This window comes from Pristiophorus japonicus, chromosome 12, assembly GCF_044704955.1.
Source record: "Pristiophorus japonicus isolate sPriJap1 chromosome 12, sPriJap1.hap1, whole genome shotgun sequence".
Classification (NCBI taxonomy): Eukaryota; Metazoa; Chordata; class Chondrichthyes; family Pristiophoridae; genus Pristiophorus; species Pristiophorus japonicus.
Window position 1 is genome coordinate 37,716,555 of NC_091988.1, and position 17,999 is coordinate 37,734,553.

The following is a 17,999-nucleotide window of genomic DNA, read 5'->3' on the forward strand; positions in this document are numbered from 1 at the left end:
TCATGCCATGTCATCAGAGGAATGGACCTCCTGCTCAACAGTTCTAAGTCGTTTTGAACATCTCTTTCAGCCAGGTGTGGGCACCTTCAAAGGGGCTAAAGTTAAAATCTACATCACACAGGATGCCAGACCGGTCCATCACAAGGCTAGAGCTGTGCCTTATGTGATGAGGGAAAAGATTGAACACGAACTGGACCGGCTTCTGCGGGAAGGCATTATCTCACCCATGGAATTTAGCGACTGGGCAAGTCCCATCGTCCCCGTCATGAAGCCTGATGGATCTGTACGAATCTGTGGGGATTACAAGTCTACCATAAACAGAGTCTCCCTACAGGACCAATACTCGCTGCCCAGAGCGGAGAACCTATTTGCCACATTGGCTGGAGGAAAACTTTTCTCGAAACTAGATCTCACATCTGCGTATATGACGCAAGAACTGACCGAAGAGTCTAAGCTACTCACCACCATCAACACACATCGAGGCCTTTTTACGTACAATCGATGCCCATTCGGCATCAGGTCGGCAGCTGCTGTATTCCAGCGCAACATGGAGAGTCTGCTCAAGTCCATCCCAGGGACGGTTGTGTTTCAAGATGACATACTCATCACGGGCAGGGACATCGACTCCCATCTCCGCAATTTGGGGGAAGTACTAAATCGATTGGATCGGGCAGGCCTAAGAGTTAAGAAATCCAAGCGTCTGTTTCTCGCGCCCGAGGTTGAATTTTTGGGCAGAAGGATTGCCGCTGATGGAATCCGCCCAACAGAATCCAAAACTGAAGCAATTCGTCTGGCAACCAGGCCCCGGAATGTCTTGGAACTACGCGCCTTTCTCGGGCTACTCAATTACTTTGGGAACTTTATGCAGAACTTGAGCACGCTGCTGGAGCCTATCCACATGCTACCCAGAAAGGGGTGCGATTGGTTTTGGGGGGAAGCCCAAGAACGCGTCTTCTATGTTCCAACAGTGTTTTAGCCTTTTTTGACCCAGGTAAAAAGCTAGTTCTTACATGTGATGCGTCAGCCTAAGGGGTTGGATGCATTTTACAGCATGTAAATTACAACCCATTGCTTATGCCTCCAGATCACTTTCGCTTTATGTTTCTTCAGTTGGCAACTGTTCACCAGGTTCATGGCACACTCCACCACCAATTTCTGGTAGAGGTTATAACCAACACACCTATGATTGTTTGAACAGCAGTCCTGACTTTCCACCATATGGATGGTAAGGCCTCAACTTACTTGCTTAACAGAAGGTTATTAACTATTAATCACAGTCTCTGATTTGTCATGATGCTCGTCTGACATCCAGCCCGGGCGAGCAGAACTTTCTTCCAACTAAATATTGGGAACATCAAAGCCAGTGTTTTCGGTCCCCGCCACAAACTCTATTCCCTAGCCACTGACTCCATCGCTCTCCCTGGTCACTGTCTGAGGCTGAACCAGACCCTTTGCAACCTTGGTGTCCTATTTGACCCCAAGTTCCGCTTCCAACCACACATCTGCTCCATCACCAAGACTGCCTACTTCCATCTCCATATCATCGCCCGTCTCTGTCCCTGCCTCAGCTCATCTGCTGCTGAAACTCTCACCCATGTCTTTATTATCTCTAGATTTGACTATTCCAATGCTCTCCTGACCGGCCTCCCATCTTGCACCCTCCATAAATTTGAGGTCCAAAACTCGGCCGCCCGTGTCCTAGCTCGCACCAAGTCCCATTCATCCCATCACCCCTGTGCTCGCTGACCTACATTGGCTGCCGGTCCAGCAATGCCACGATTTTAAAGATGTTATCCTTGTTTTCAAATCCCTCCATGGCCTTGCCCCTTCCTATCTCTGTTTTGGTTACCTATCCTAATATCTCTTTATGTGGCTCAGTGTCAAATTTAGTTTGATAAGGTTTCTGTGAAGTGCCTTGGGACTTTTTACTGTGACAAAGGTGCTATATAAATGCACATTGTTGTTATTGTTGTCGTCCTGTTTCCCCTCTGTTTTGTTTAGTCCCTTCCACTTGCTTCTCCCAAAGGAGGCAGATTTAATTGGAATTATGGGAAATAGAGTTTAACCGACCTCCTCAACAGTACAGAACATGTTACTGTTATAGACATATTTTAGAAGGGAAATAAAAAGGAGGAGACGGAAAAAACAAAAATGCCAATGTTAAAAATAGAAACAATATTTCATAAAATAGAAGTGAATTGGTGACAGGGAAGCAGTAGCTTGGTACAGTGGGCCCAGCTCCACTCCCAGGAGTTGTTCTTTTATACAATGCCAAATCTGCTACTTTCTCCAACAAGAAGTTATTTATTTTGATGGAAGAGTTCCAGTAAAGAACAGGTACCCAACAATAAATAGGATCAGCACTGTTGAGCAGCAAACCTTACAATTGCTATACATTTTTTTTAACCCAGCTGTAACAGAAAATGATTGTTTACTGTTACAACACTTGATTAACCTTGTCTCTTTTTTTATTATCTCTATTGACTTGACTTGAATATTTTGGTTAAATAGTGAATGTTGATTATGTAATTAGTGAGAATAGTTTGGAGCAGTTTTTGACCTTGGCTGTGTGTGGTACTGAATTCTTATCCCAGGAAACTATAATTATTAACCCAGAATACTTCTGCTTCAACCATATACTTCAGTTCAGTTCCCACGGATGATGGGACTTGGTAAATCTTGCTGCCAGTTCCCTAAATAATATCACCAGCACTCGCTAGTTGGGCAAAAGATACCGACAGAATGAATTCATCGTTAAAGATAATTGTTGCAAACTTTGGAATTTTAGAGCAGGGTGCTAATGGCAACTTTTTTTCACAATATGTATCAGAGCTGCTGAGTTTTTACAATACAAGCATTTTCTGAACAAATGAGCAGGGCACTGGAAGAGTCATCTAATGTTCACGATTCATTTATTCACTTTTAAATTCAACAGCATCAATATGTACAGCTATTATACTGCCTTAATACAGTGATGAAGTCACCATGTGAGACACTTTCAGAATGGAACTTTGAAAAATAAAGCGGAACTGGTTAGATTGGTTTGTGATTATCAAGCCATAAATTCCCTATAAAATAAGATATGATTAGTTAGTTGTGTAAAGTAGCTAAAATGATTGGGATTCTCTGTCAGTCAGTTGAACTTGTTTAGTAGTTTTGATTAGCTAAGATTTCATGCAGTATAAGTAGACAATGATTAATGAGAAATTGTAGCATGGGATGGAAGTAAATGCTGAATGTATGACCTTGAATTTGTTATTACTGTTAGATTTGTTAACTTTATAAAAAAAATATCTATTTTTTGTTGGTGTCTGAGAGCCTGTTTGAATTCACAGCAGTAACTCTGATACAGTGAAAGTTTTCATGATTCAACAAGTTTATTGCGTGTGTGGGGGGAGGTGGGGGACTGGACATTCTGACAATCCTTAGCCAATTAGAGTCCAGTTGCAGAGGAATCGCAGGCTGGGTGAGGCAGTAATCCTGTGTACTGTTAAACAGAGAAGCCTTCCTTACCTCTGTTCTTCTGTTTGTTTAATTATCGTAACAAAGTTGATTTTCCTGTTTATTGATATGATCCACTTTTCATTGCTTTGAATTGCAGATATTTTTCTGATGGCAACCGACTTATCTGATCATTAGAGGCTGTACATTGTTCAGGTGAGATTTTGATCATTCAACATTTATACTGTGTGGGCAGGAATGAGCTTTATTGCATTTTTAAAGTCACTAAAATCTCATTAAGAAAACATCAGTTATGAGGGCAAATATAAAGCCACTTTACAAAACATTATTGTGCATCCTATGACCTATGTTATGTATTAATGCTTGGGGGTCACCAGAGGGCACCATGGTTGGAGGTCATCAGGCTGTACAAATGTGGCATGTGTGCTTGGTCACCTGTATATAAGCTGGATGTCTTTGTCATGCAGGCACTCTCGGGCTGGAATAAAGATGGATCAGGTTGCACCTGAGTGAGTTTACAGTAACCAGATTCTTGAGTCATTACAATTGGCGACGAGGTAATTTAAGAACCTTCGCATGCACAATGGGCATGGTTGGAATCCTGAGAGATTCGTGGAGGGCGAGGATTGGGCGGATTTTGTCGACCGCCTGGATCAGTATTTTGTGGCCAACTGCATGGAGGCAGAGGCCTACGCAGTTAAGCGCAGGGCAGTTCTCCTCACCGTTTGCTGTCCGAAAATTTACGGCCTCATGAAGAATCTTCTCTTGCCTTACGTCCGGTGGAAAAAGGGTACGAGGAATTGTGTACGTTGGTGGGTAACCATCTGAAGCCACAAGAGGGGATCATCATATCACGCTACCATTTCTAAACACATGTTCGTGCTGAGGGCCAGGTTGTGTCAGGATTTGTCGCCGGCCAGTGATGTCTTGCTGAGCCGTGTAAGTTCGGGAACATGCTGGAAGATATGCTGCATGATGTCTTCGTGATAGGCATCAGCCATGATGCAATCCACAGGAAGCTGTTGGCTGCAGAGACGCTGGATTTGAAAAAGGCCATCGTGACTGCCCAGGCATGCATGACGATGGATGATAATATGAGGCAGATATCATCGACAAGTCGGAGTTCCACGGCAAGTACTGTAAACAAGATGGCGTCATTTTCGGGCAGAGCTGCTTACGTGAAACCTGTCGCTGCTCAGAGCCCGCCAATTGGTTCGAACCAGATTTCACCCTGTTGATGTTACGGGGGCAATCATCGGCCTCATCAGTTGGTTTAGACAATACTCATGCAATGGATGTTCAAAAGTGGGGCATCTTCACAGGATGTGTCCACAATAGAGCAAGAGTGGTGCGGCTCACCACATGGTTGATGAGGACTAGTTCAGTGATGGCCCGGATACGCAACCCGAGGAGGAAGTGAATGGACTGTATTCGTTCCTGAGCAAGAGCCAGCCAATAAGTCGTTAATGTGAAGCTGAATGGCGTGCCTGTATCAATGGAGCTGGACACAGGTGCGAGCCAGTCGATAATGAGCCAAAGGACATTCGACAAGCTGTGGGACACCAAGGCGGTGAAACCGAAGCGGAGTCCAGTCAATGCCAGGTTGTGTACTTACATTAAAGAACTCATACCGATGCTCGGCAGTGCAGCAATCGAGGTGTCATATGACAGTGTGGTTCACGAGCTGCCATAATGGATCGTCCCAGGTAATGGTCCAATGCTGTTCGGCAGGAATTGGCTCGAGAAAATCAAGCTGAACTGGAATGATGTCAAGATGTTGTCCTCGGTGCATGATACTTCCTGTGCTCAAGTATTGAAAAAGTTTCCTTCTTTGTTTGAACTGGCTATTGGTAATTTTATGGGAGCCAAGGTGCAGATTCACCTGGACTCCAATGCAAGGCCTGTCTATCACAAAGCTCGACCTGTTCCGTACATGATGAGGGAGAAGGTTGAAATTGAGCTTGACAGACTCCAGCGAGAAGGGATCATATCACCGGTCGAGTTTAATGAGTGAGCTAGTTCCATTGTTCCTGTGTTGAAGAGTGATGGCACTGTCAGGATTTGTGGAGACTACAAGGTTACGATTAACCGATTTTCGAAACAGGATCAGTATCTGTTACCGAGGGCTGATGACCTGTTCACCATGCTAGCAGGTGGAAAGTCGTTCACGAAACTGGATCTAACATCAGCCTATATGACCCAGGAGCTTGTCGACACTTTGAAGAAACTCGCCTGCACCAACACCCATAAAGGACTGTTTGTCTACAACAGGTGTCTTTTTGGGATTTGTTCGGCTGCAGCCATATGTCAGAGGAATATGGAGAGATTACTGAAATCTTTTCCTAGAACTATCGTGTTTCAAGATGACATTCTGGTCACAGGTCGCGACATTGCTGAACATTTGAACAATCTTGAAGAAGTCCTACAGCGTCTGGAAAAAGTGGGACTCATGCTGAAAAGCTCGAAGTGTGTATTCATGGCACTTGAAGTCGAATTCCTCGGGAGGAAGATTGCTGCTGATGGCATCAGGCCTACTGATTCGAAAACCGAGGCCATCAAAAATGCACCCAGGCCTCAGAATGTGATGGAGCTGCATTCATTCCTTGGGCTACTCAACTACTTTGGTAATTTCTTACCTAGATTGAGCACTTTACAAGAGCCACTGCATGTGTTACTAAGAAAAGGCGACAACTGGGTCTGGGGTGCGTCTCAAGTTAGAGCCTTTGAGAAAGCCAAGAATCTGCTATGTTCAAACAAGTTGCTTGTTCATTATGGTCCTTGTAAGCATCTTGTACTGGCCTGTGGTGCTTCATCATATGGGGTTGGCTGCGTAGGCCAACAAGCAAATGAATCGGGAAAGCTACAACCTGTTGCGTATGCTTTGAGAAGTCTGCCTAAAGCAGAAAGAGCTTACAGTATGGTAGGGAAAGAAGCTTTGGCCTGTGTGTATGGGGTAAAAAAAATGCACCAGTACTTGTTTGGTCTTCGTTTTGAACTAGAAACGGATCACAAGCCACTCATTTCATTGTTTGCAGAAAACAAAAGTATTAATACCAATGCATCGTCCTGCTTGCAAAGGTGGGCTCTGACATTGTCTGCCTATGGTTATGTCATCCGTCACAGACCTGGTACTGAGAATTGTGCCGATGCACTGAGTCATCTGCCCTTACCCACAACTGAGATGGAGATGCCTCAACCTGCAGATCTACTGTTAGTAATGGATGCTTTTGAGAGTGAAGGAACCCTTGTCACTGTTCAACAAGTTAGGATCCGGACCAGCCATGACCCTATTTTATCGGTTGTGAAACTGTGTGTACTCAGTGGTGATTGGTCTGCCATACCTGTGGAGATGCGTGAGGAAACCAAACCTTACAATTGTCGCAAGGATGAGCTGTCCATTCAGTCAGACTGTTTACTGTGGGGTAATCATGTAATCATGCCTAAGAAAGGTCGAAAAAAGTCTGTACGTGAATTTCATAGCACTCATCCTGGTATTGTCATGATGAAGTCCATTGCTAGGTCTCATGTATGGTGGCCTGGAATTGACTCTGATCTGGAATCATGCGTGCATCAGTGCAATACTTGCATGCAGCTAAGTAAAGTACCAGAGGAATCTCCGCTGAGTCTTTGTTCATGGTCATCCAAACCATGGTCGAGGATCCACATTGATTTTGCGGGCCCGTTCCTAGGAAAGATGTTTTTTGTCATAGTGATGCATATTCTAAGTGGATAGAGTGTGTTATTATGTCATCCAGCACATCTACAACTACCATTGAGAGCCTTCGTATGTTTGCTACTCATGGTTTGTGAGCGACAACGGATCTTGCTTCACAAGTCTTGAGTTCCAGGAGTTCATGAAATTCAATGGCATCAGACATGTGAGATCAGCTCCATTCAAGCCTGCTTTTAATGGTCAAGCAGAGCATGTCATTCAAATGATCAAACAAAATATGAAACTTGTAACTCAGGGCTCACTGCAGAGGCAGTTGTCATGTATATTGCCAAGTTGTCAAGACCTCATATGCTTACTGGGGTTCCTCCTGCTGAACTACTGATGAAGAGAAATCTCAAGACCAGGCTTTCTCTTGTTCATCCTGATGTGAATGATCGTGTTGAAAACAGACGTCAAAGTCAGCAATGGTGTCATGATCATGTTGCCGTGTCACATAACATCTCGGTCAACGATCCGGTTTATGTACTGAACTATGGTCAGGGTCCAAAGTGGATCGCCGGCACTGTTACAGCCAAGGAGGGTAACAGAGTGTTTATTGTCGTGCTCAAGAATGGGCAAACATGACGAGATTAAACTTCGGCACACGGATGAACTGGAACCGAGTGAAAAAGATGCAATCAGTGACCAACTAACCATTGTTCATGCATCAGAGGACTCTGCTAACATTACTGACTCTGAACCTTCAGTCTCTGATGTGGTCATGACCACTCCCATCACATCGGCTACTCAGCCCTCAGTCTCAACGGACTCTGGACGCTTGCCCAGAGCCAAAGTTGAACGGGACGGTCATCTCATGAGAGGAAAGCCCCAGACCGTCTTAATTTGTAAAAAGACTGTTGTTAAGATTTTAAAAGGGGGATGTTGTTCTGTATTAATGCTTGGGGGTCACCAGACACCAGAGGGTGCCATGGTCGGAGGTCAGCGGGCTGTACGCATGCGGCATGTGTGCTTGGTCACCTGTATAAAAGCTGGGTGTCTTTGTCACACAGGCACTCTCAGGCTGGAATAAAGATGGATCAGGTTGCACCTGAGTGAGTTTACAGTAACCAGACTCTTGAGTCATTACAGACTAAATAACATAACAATTGTAAAGTGAGAGAGAGTGGAATTCATCCATTTTTAGTTAGACTAATTGGAAAATTGAAATACTTTGAGCAGGATGCCCAAGCCTTTCACTTGGGAGCACATACAAAGATTAAATCAAATATTCCCATTCATTTGCATATATCTCAAGTTGTTGATACTGACAGATGGTGTTTTGACTTAAGATTTATCCACCAGCAAGGCAACGGTACTAAGAACAGCCCTTTCCAAACCTTCAGCTCACAAAATGCAAACAGGACAAATCAGTAAGAAACATAAGTTCAAGTAGGACTAAGTTATCTCAGCTTTGAGAGCTGGTTGCCAGGAACAATGGGCTGCAATCTGAACTCGACTGAAGGATTAAAGTTTAACAAAGTGCAGCAACTCTCTCTCACTCCGTCATCTTATGCAGACATGGCTCCCGCGAAGAAGCTTCTGACTAGGGGCAGAAGCTGAAATTCATCTTGGACTGCACTCATCCAGTGGAAGATGGCATCATGGACGCATCCAATTTTGAGCAGTTTCTGCAGGAGCGCATTAAAGTGAATGGTAAAGCTGGGCATCTGGGCAATGTGGTAACTATTGAGAGGAACAAGTCTAAGTTCACTGTTACCTCTAAGCTGCCGTCCTCAAAGAGATACCTGAAATACCTCACCAAGAAGTATTTCAAGAAGAACAACCTGTGTGACTGGCTTCGCGTAGTTGCAAACAGCAAAGAGAGCTACGAGCTCCGGTACTTCCAGATCAATCAGGATGAAGAGGAGGAGGAGGATGAAGATTAAGCATAAGGCTGGTCTGGACTTTTGTACAAAATATCTTCAATAAAGTTAATGAAAAGGAAAAAAAAAACAAAATACAGCAAGATTTTCACACCGAACTATCCTTAATCCATGGTTTACAAATAATTTTTAAGAATAAATCCAAACGTGTCAGTAGCTTGGCACAGTAGCACTCTTGCCTCTAAAGGTGATTTGTCCTTTCCGTGTGCTCTATTTGCTCATGTGGTATGTTTGTCTCCTTTGCTCTTCTAGCTATCCAACAGTACTATTACTACACACAATCAACCAATAGCATTAATCAGTCAGTCCTAAAGAGTACCAGTCACATTGACACATTCACACATGAAATAATGGAAGGGAACATTCAACATCAGTGTGGGTGTGAAATGTGAGGCGTACAAATGCATTGACCTTATGCTAAACATCTGTAAGACAAAAGATCCTTCACCAGCCTGTCCTCGCCACACAGCACTGCCCCCCATTCATCAAAATCCATGGCGCGCCCCTGGACAACGTGAACCATTTCCCATACCTCGGGAGCCTCCCATCAACAAGAGCAGACATTGATGACGAGATTCAACACCACCTCCAGTGCGCCAGTGTAGCCTTCGGCTGCCTGAGGGAAAGTGTGTTCGAAAACCAGGCCCTCAAATCTGCCACCAAGCTCATGGTCTACAGAGCTGTAGTAATACCCGCCCCTCCTGTACGGCTCAGAGACATGGACCATGTATAGTAGACACCTCAAGTCGCTGGAGAAATACCACCAATGATGTCTCCACAAGATCCTACAAATTCCCTGAGAGGACAGACGCACCAACATTAGCATCCTCGACCAGGCCAACATCCCCAGCATTGAAGCACTGACCACACTTGATCAGCTTCGCTGGGCAGGCCACAATATCCGCATGCCAGACACAAGACTCCCAAAGCAAGCGCTCTACTTGGAACTCCTTCACGGCAAACGAGCCGAAGGTGGGCAGTGGAAACATTACAAGGGAACCCTCAAAGCCTCCCTGATAAAATGCAACATCCCCACCGACACCTGGGAGTCCCTGGCCAAAGACCGCCCTAAGTAGAGAAAGTGCATCAGGGAGGGCGCTGAGCACCTCGAGTCTCATTGCCGAGAGCATGCAGAAATCAAGTGCAGGCAGCGGAAAGAACGTATGGCTAATCTGTCCCACCCTCCCTTACCCTCAATGACAATCTGCACCTGTGAGGGACTGTGGCTCTCGTATTGGACTGTTCAGCCACCTAAGGACACATTTTAAGAGTAGAAGCAAGTCTTCCTCGATTCCGAGGGACTGCCTATCATGATGATGGGTGTGAAACTGGATTGCCCACCTGTTATACACTCTGCTCAATTTTGGTTGGAACGCGTAATGTGTGCATCTGTGAGTATTCTCACAGGTTTGTAGACCTGTTGCATTGTGAGTGGCTCAGCCAGTCACGTGATGTTCACAAGACTCAATAAAACCCCAGTCAGTTGGGTCCAGGTCATCCACGATGAGGTAGGTATACAGTCGTGAGCCTAATGGATGAACTGCTAATGTGTAGTGTGATTGATAAACCTTTGTTAATAAACTAACTAGTTCTTAATAGCAATGTGTTGCTATGAATTCTTAAGCAAAGAACCCACGAAGCATACATTACAGAAAGGAACATTGGACAGGGTGTATAATGGGCAGCCGATCTGATATTGCTAATTTTATGTCCCGGGCGAAGTTGAAAGTGTCGTCCTATAAATCTGGATAAGAATATTTTTAGTAGTAAAACAATGCCACCGATGTTTCCGCTAAAAGTTGCAGTCAATATTGCATGTATCAGTGCTATGCACATATACAAGCCTCTAAATAAATCAAAATAGTATTGATACAGAATCTTCCAACTAGTAAATATATTGAAGTAAATGACCCTAGTTAAGGTATCTGCCTAGCTTAGAAAAAATACTAAATCACTGTGATAGATTTATTTTTTCAAATGTTGAACCTATTACTCATGGAATAGATTAATGAACAAATTATTGTAAGGCCAATGATATGGGGTTTCAAAGAGAAGTGGACAGAATCACAGAATGTGATCCCAAAACATCAGCTAAATTCCTGGAAGATCTGTAACCCCATGTAAAAAGTGGAAACTGATTTATTGAGCCATCATAAACCAATGGGCCTAATTGTAAATGGATGGAGTTATGGAATGCAAAACCCAAAACTATGAAAATTGCCACATAAGAAAAACAAAACTGACTTATTACTCACTGTAAAACAGAGATCCTGGTTATTATGGTATATGAAGTAATTTAATGTTACATGACTTTGGAATCAAGTTATGGCCCAAACACTTTGATCCCAGTAAGACATAATCTTATATAATTGCTAGTACAATAAGTTGAATGATGCACTATTTTATAAGATCGGGAGTGTTATACCATGTAATTCATAATATATTATTCTGCTATTAACTGAACCTGTCTTCCTTCAAATCCATATGGTCTATCAGGTTAATTAAGATTTTAATTGTTGTTCAGTGAAGAATTCGTAAGCTGGAAAGTAATTATAAATTAACAGTTTAGGCTCTGATTTATTTTGAATTGTTTCACTTCTGTAACAAAATGTGACATCTGGGGTGTGATGAATACATGCTAGATGCAAAATATTTTCTATCTCCTGTGGTGTTGCACATTGTAAATCAGAGAATATGTCAAAGCTACATAATGATGTACTGGAGAAAGGTGACCAGCTTTAGGATGGTTCTGCATATGCTGCTAACTGACTCTTCCAGCAGCACATTATGGGAGACATTCCACAGTGGTTGTACATGGATGTGATGCTCTGTTAACATCCTCTCTTTGAAAGTCAAGCAAGTGACATCAGTGTTCTAAAGCTCCTCCCACCAAGGCCTGATATCTTTGGCCCTCCAATCAGCGATGACAGCATTCTCTTCATCCAGTTGCCCTTGCTTCTAACCTTGTGCATTTTGTATCCTTTTGTGTTGTCCCTTCATGATCAATGTAGTGGTTATGCTACTGGACTAGAAACTGAGAGGTTGTAAGTTCAAACCCCACCATGGCAAGTTGTGAAATTGAATTGAATAAAATCTGGTAAATGATCATTAAAGCTGCTGGACTCTCATTAAAAACCAATTGGAGCAGTAATGTCCTTCAGGGATGGGAGCCTGCCACCCCCCACCTTATCTGGCCTAGATATGACTCCTGCCCCACAGTATATGATTGGTTCTTAATACCCTCTGAAATGACCTAGCAAGCCACTCACTTGTAAATCAATTACTATAGAAGAGAATCATAAAAAATATCAGAAGGACCTATCAGTAAAGACAGCTCCGGACAATACTCAATCAATCCCAGTCCAATCGACTCTGCAAAATCCTCCTCGCTAACATCTGGAGATTTGTATTCAAGTTGATATAGCTATCCAACAGACTATTCAAACAACAACCTGACAGTATTAGATTTCTCAGCCAACATCCCAGACTCCTCCATCACAGGGTATGTCCTGTTCTACAGGCAGGATAGGCCCACCAGAAGTAGGGCCACAATGGTATAGTTGGATAGACTTGGCCCAGGGAGTCCTCAACATTGACTCCAGACTCCTTGAAGTCTCATGGCTTTAGGTCAACAAAACCAAAGAAACCCCCTGCTTATCACAACCTACTGCCTCTCCTCAACTGGTAACTCCATATCAATCTCCCCTCTAGCCCATCCTCTTACTGTGGGCCTACAGCCCTATGGGGCTTCTCATCGTTCTGCTGCTTACTCACAATTGTGCAGCATGCAGCAAATAATTATATTAGAGACACTCATTCATTCAATCTCTTGATACCTCACTGCAGGCATGATGGGCTGCTACATAATGAAAGCATCATGTATGCTCCTGTTCATGTATGGATTAAGGTTTACATGGGGATTCCTAATGGTCACATGGGTTCCATGTGCAATTCCCTAGACTCTTGGGAAGCTATCTAGAAGAAAATTGAGCCCTCCCCAGACGATGTCTCCTTTCCACTTGTACAAAGATAAAGTTGTTTCTCTTGGATAATATGATGTCAGTCACTTGCTTTATGTAAGTATGAATGCAAACTAGATTATCCTGCAGCTGCCATCTGAGTGGCTTGGAACAATCCTGTTGCTGCCATAGCAACGTACACAGCTACAAGAACAGCCATCCCATTCCTTAAGGTTCCGTGTGTGTCAGCCCGCAGCAGATGGTATGGCTTGGTTATTGCCTTTGCAGTGAAGTGGATGAGGTGAAGACAGCTTTCTGACATATTCATGTAGGAATGGCATGGGCTATAAAGGTGAGTCCTTGGGTATTGATGGGAGTAATGATAGGATAAAAGCCATGGACTTTCAGGGAATGGCAGTGGGGAGGTGAAAGATGGCAGGAGGAAGCAGGGAAGGGGCAGGACATTTGACTGCATGGTGGAGGGGGCATAAAATAGTTGCAGAGGGAAAGCAAGGGTGCTTGGAGTGGAAGGGTGGATGGCGAGAAGCAGTAGGTGGGAGCAGAGAGGAAAGAGTGGGTGGGAGTAGAAGCGGGTGGAAAGAGATTAGAATCCTTCGCCCCTCCATCCTCAAGATGTTTTAAAAGGTTTTTCTAATAGTAAGCTGGAAAAGTCTAATAGTTAAACAGTAATGAGTGCTAGCAGTGATATTTGCTGTTTGAATAGGCAGTTCCCCAGTCAGCTAGTGGGGTGGGGGGGGGGGGGGGGGGGAAGCGCCTTAAGGAAATCCTGCCTCCGCTCAAAGTAAAGCTGCATTTCCAGCTGTAAGCAGGAATCTGCTTTAAATTGCTTTTGAGTGTCATTGCTTTTTAAAAGCAGGACAGGTTTTAAAAATGCGGAAAGTGCTTAACTTGCATTTGGTTTTGCAGTCTTCGAGGGATACATCTTCACTTCAGCAGAAGATTGGTACATAGAAACATAGAAACATAGAAAATAGGTGCAGGAGCAGGCCATTCAGCCCTTCTAGCCTGCACCGCCATTCAACGAGTTCATGGCTGAACATGAAACTTCAGTACCCACTTCCTGCTTTCACGCCATACCCCTTGATCCCCCGAGTAGTAAGGACTTCATCTAACTCCCTTTTGAATATATTTAGTGAATTGGCCTCAACTACTTCCTGTGGTAGAGAATTCCACAGGTTCACCACTCTCTGGGTGAAGAAGTTTCTCCTTATCTCGGTCCTAAATGGCTTACCCCTTATCCTTAGACTGTGACCCCTGGTTCTGGACTTCCCCAACATTGGGAACATTCTTCCTGCATCCAACCTGTCCAAACCCGTCAGAATTTTAAACGTTTCTATGAGGTCCCCTCTCACTCTTCTGAACTCCAGTGAATACAAGCCCAGTTGATTCAGTCTTTCTTGATAGGTCAGTCCCACCATCCCGGGAATCAGTCTGGTGAATCTTCGCTGCACTCCCTCAACAGCAAGTATGTCCTTCCTCAAGTTAGGAGACCAAAACTGTACACAATACTCCAGGTGTGGCCTCACCAAGGCCCTGTACAACTGTAGCAACACCTCCCTGCCCCTGTACTCAAATCCCCTCGCTATGAAGGCCAACATGCCATTTGCTTTCTTAACCGCCTGCTGTACATTGGGCTTCATATGGTATAATGTTCCTCTCCTTAGAAAATAACACATCCTCTAATAATATGAATCACTTGATTGCTAATATATTAAAAAATATTATATATATATTATAATATAAATATAAAAATATATGTAGAAGTGATAGATCTTAAACAACACCTTTACATTGTGAACGGCTTTTTACAAAGAACACTCCTAGCCTAAAGTGGGTTTTGGCTTCATTAGAATTTATATTAGGTTAGCTCTGCTGTACTATGATTTGTTTTCCTCTGTAAAGCAACATAAAGACCAAAATATCTCAATCTAAATATATAACACAGAATATTTGGCAGCACTGAAGCGTTGTTCTGAGGAATCTGTTTTGAATTCTTCACATCCTATAGTGAGCGATGTAACTGAATAAAGTAATTCAGCAGCTGATGAAAATGAAAATATATTTTATGATGAAATGTCTGAAACTATCCAAAATGGGCTGAACTGAAATGTTGTGAGATCTGCTATTTTGTTTAAGACTGAGGATGAATATCTGGAAGCTGCTGTCCTGGAAAGTGAGATCTTCATGTTTCTGTGAGGAGAATTTATTGAGTAAGTATATTATTTTCAGATGGCTACTTTATCACATTTTAATTTTTTCGGTTTTACATAGCACATCTTCACAAAAACAGTTAACTATGCAAGCAAATTGTCAGTGTACTCTGAATGTCAGTCTAATAAGTCTGGCCCTTTAAATATATTAAATGTGAAGGAACGTGTAGGACTGAATACTTCTGTTCAAAGGTAAAGGGTTACTTACTGGGAATGTTGTCATTTTTTCCCCCCAAGATTTTTTCAAAACTCTTCTGAGGGATCTCTCGGCCTTCGAGCTGCTCCACTGATGTCATTTATGAGCAGCTGGCCATGTGGTGTGGCCTAAAGGCTGGAAATCATTACAGGCTGGAAAATCTGACCATAAACAAGCAGGGGGAGACACTGTTTGAGGATTTCCATTTCTATGATGAAATTAATGCTTAAAAAAAAAAATTAGGAAATTAATTTCTGGAAAGAATATCATAAGGGGAAGTACGCTAAACAAAAAATACTTTCACTACACTTTTCTTATCCTTTATGTCAAGGATGTAATTGGAGAAATTAGGGGCTGTGAAATTGCCCATTTTTATAGCCCCGTTAGATCCTCGGGGGGGCGCGCTAACGGGGCACAATATAGTTTTTGCCCGGGGAGGGGGGGGGGGGGGGCGCTACCGACTCCCAGGAAATTGCCGTGGCAGCGCTGCGCCCTACGGTTAGTACCCTGGGCTTCCGCCCAAACGGCAATTACATCATCACCACGTGCGGCGACCCCTCACCGCCCCGACGGGGATGTCATGTATGTCACCTTTATGTAACAACACTGCAATACTGTATATATGTAAGAAATGCACACCTTGACCACAGGGGGTGAACTTGTGAGAGACACTCCTCACCTGGTCACCCAGGTATATAAAGGGAGGTCCCACGCAGGGTCATCACTTCTGGGTCCTGTGAATAAAGGTTCAGGTCATGGAGTGACCTTGTCCATAGAATGTGCCTCGTGTGGATTTGTGGTATTGTGTAAGGACTCTACAGGGGAAATTGCCCCGTGGGCCACAAGGCTGGCGCGAGCGGATGTTAACCCCAGCTTTGTGGGTTGCGAATCTGGCTGACATTCACTCTCGTGGCTGTGATTAAAGCAAAGGACACCAGCACTCCGGGCCGCCATCTTCTTTTGTCAGCTGACTTTTGGGTCGGCTCGACAATGGCAGACCTAGTGTGGTCAGTCTTGGGTGCCGGGCGGCTGGCCTGGTCGCACGCTGTCCTGGTGGCCCAGTAGAGGCCATCAGAGGCTGTACAGAGTGCACAGCGGCCTCCCCTTTAAGCAAAAGGGAGGAACGTTGAAGCCCGTCAGCGAATTTTGCCCCAGTAACACCCCGGGACTTGGCCCTTAAGGAAGTGGAGTGCGGGAGATTGTGCTCTGTTTCCTTTCGGGGTGGTAAGCACAAGTCAACAGCAGGGGTGGGACCTCCACACCAGGCGCTAAAAGTCCGGGCCCCAGAAGTTTACTGCACCCAATCAGGACGTGGGGTCATTTTGCCCCCGAGATGTCAGTGTATTTTTATCTGACATTTGCGATTTTTTGGGAGGGAGGTGCATAAAAATACAAATAAATTCAACAAAGGAAAGTGCAGAATCCAAAAAAACTTTGCAGCACATCTGGCTGGTTCCAAAACTAATAAACCTCAATTAGCTACTTCCTCAAACAGTGATCAAATTCTCTCTTCATTTTTTATGTGATCTGTCTCCATTGTTTCCATGAACAATCTGTTCTGCACATTCACCGCCCTCTGTGTGAAGTAATTAAATCTAAACTGTCTGTGCGCCTTCCCTCTTTAGAGCTTGAATTTCTGTCCCCTTGTTCTAGAGTTTATGGCAATTTGAAACATATAATCAGGGGTTCATTTGTCTGTTGATGATGATCCCTTAAAAATCTTACTTGAATAATACGTCCCTTGAGCCTTGCTAGAATATGGCGAGCAGCATGGGACATAATACATCAGTTGTGGACATACAGTGCCTTGTACAAACTTAAGATCACCTCCTGAGATTTGTGCTCTATTCTTCTGCCTATCTTTCTTTACACTTTCAGTGGCGTACTTAGCTTCTGTGCAGGGAAGAAAACCCAGTATCCTCCAAGAACACAGAAAAGAAGGATTCATTTAGTATGCATGCTAACCTTTGCTCACTTGATATCATGTCATCTTTGGGTTTTTTCATTGGTCCCATTACTTTATTTTGCACTTGCTTGCTGTGAATACATTGATAGACATGATTAACAGTTCTCAATATATTCCCTGTTATTCTACCTCCATTATCTCGTTTGTATATTTGGATTGGTTCATCATGCTACTCGCAACTTTACACTTTAGGGCCTAGAAATTCAGGTAATTTGCGCCTCACGTTCGCGCCTCCGGGGACAATATCGGAGCACAAACGAATTTACGACCGGGCAAGTGCTGCTAACGACTCTCGCTAAATTCAGTGGGTGTTTAGTGGCACCGGTAACCGATAGTGCCCTGCTTGTTGCACCCAGTTAATGCCCCGGACCCTAAATTGTGTATTGCCCCCTAAAGCTGTGCCGGGCGATGACGGTGACAGCTTCAGGGCACGTGTACCAGGCGGCCGGCCGTTAGCAGATTATAAGTTAAAGAGGAGATGGGCGGCCATATGCTGACTCACTTGGCCTGTTGCTGCTTCAGATGCGGGGTCCATGCCGCGATCGGCTTTTGGCGCGGCACATCCCGCTCACTGGTGCTGCAGATAGGAC

At 44.1% G+C, this 17,999-nt stretch overlaps 1 protein-coding gene and 1 pseudogene across 1 annotated transcript in view; both read left to right on the top strand.

Annotated features, from left to right (window-relative positions):
* The first annotated feature begins 3,568 nt into the window (after nt 1-3,568).
* Nucleotides 3,569-17,999, top strand: part of LOC139276719 (caspase recruitment domain-containing protein 19-like) — a 60,069-nt gene continuing 45,638 nt past the window's right edge. The window contains exons 1-2 of the mRNA XM_070894706.1: nt 3,569-3,657; nt 15,174-15,247. Of these exons, the coding sequence (XP_070750807.1) occupies nt 15,181-15,247 (67 nt within the window). The 5' untranslated portion in view covers nt 3,569-3,657; nt 15,174-15,180. The remainder of the gene's footprint in view (nt 3,658-15,173; nt 15,248-17,999) is intronic.
* On the top strand, nt 8,693-9,100 carry LOC139276718 (large ribosomal subunit protein eL22 pseudogene; annotated as a pseudogene).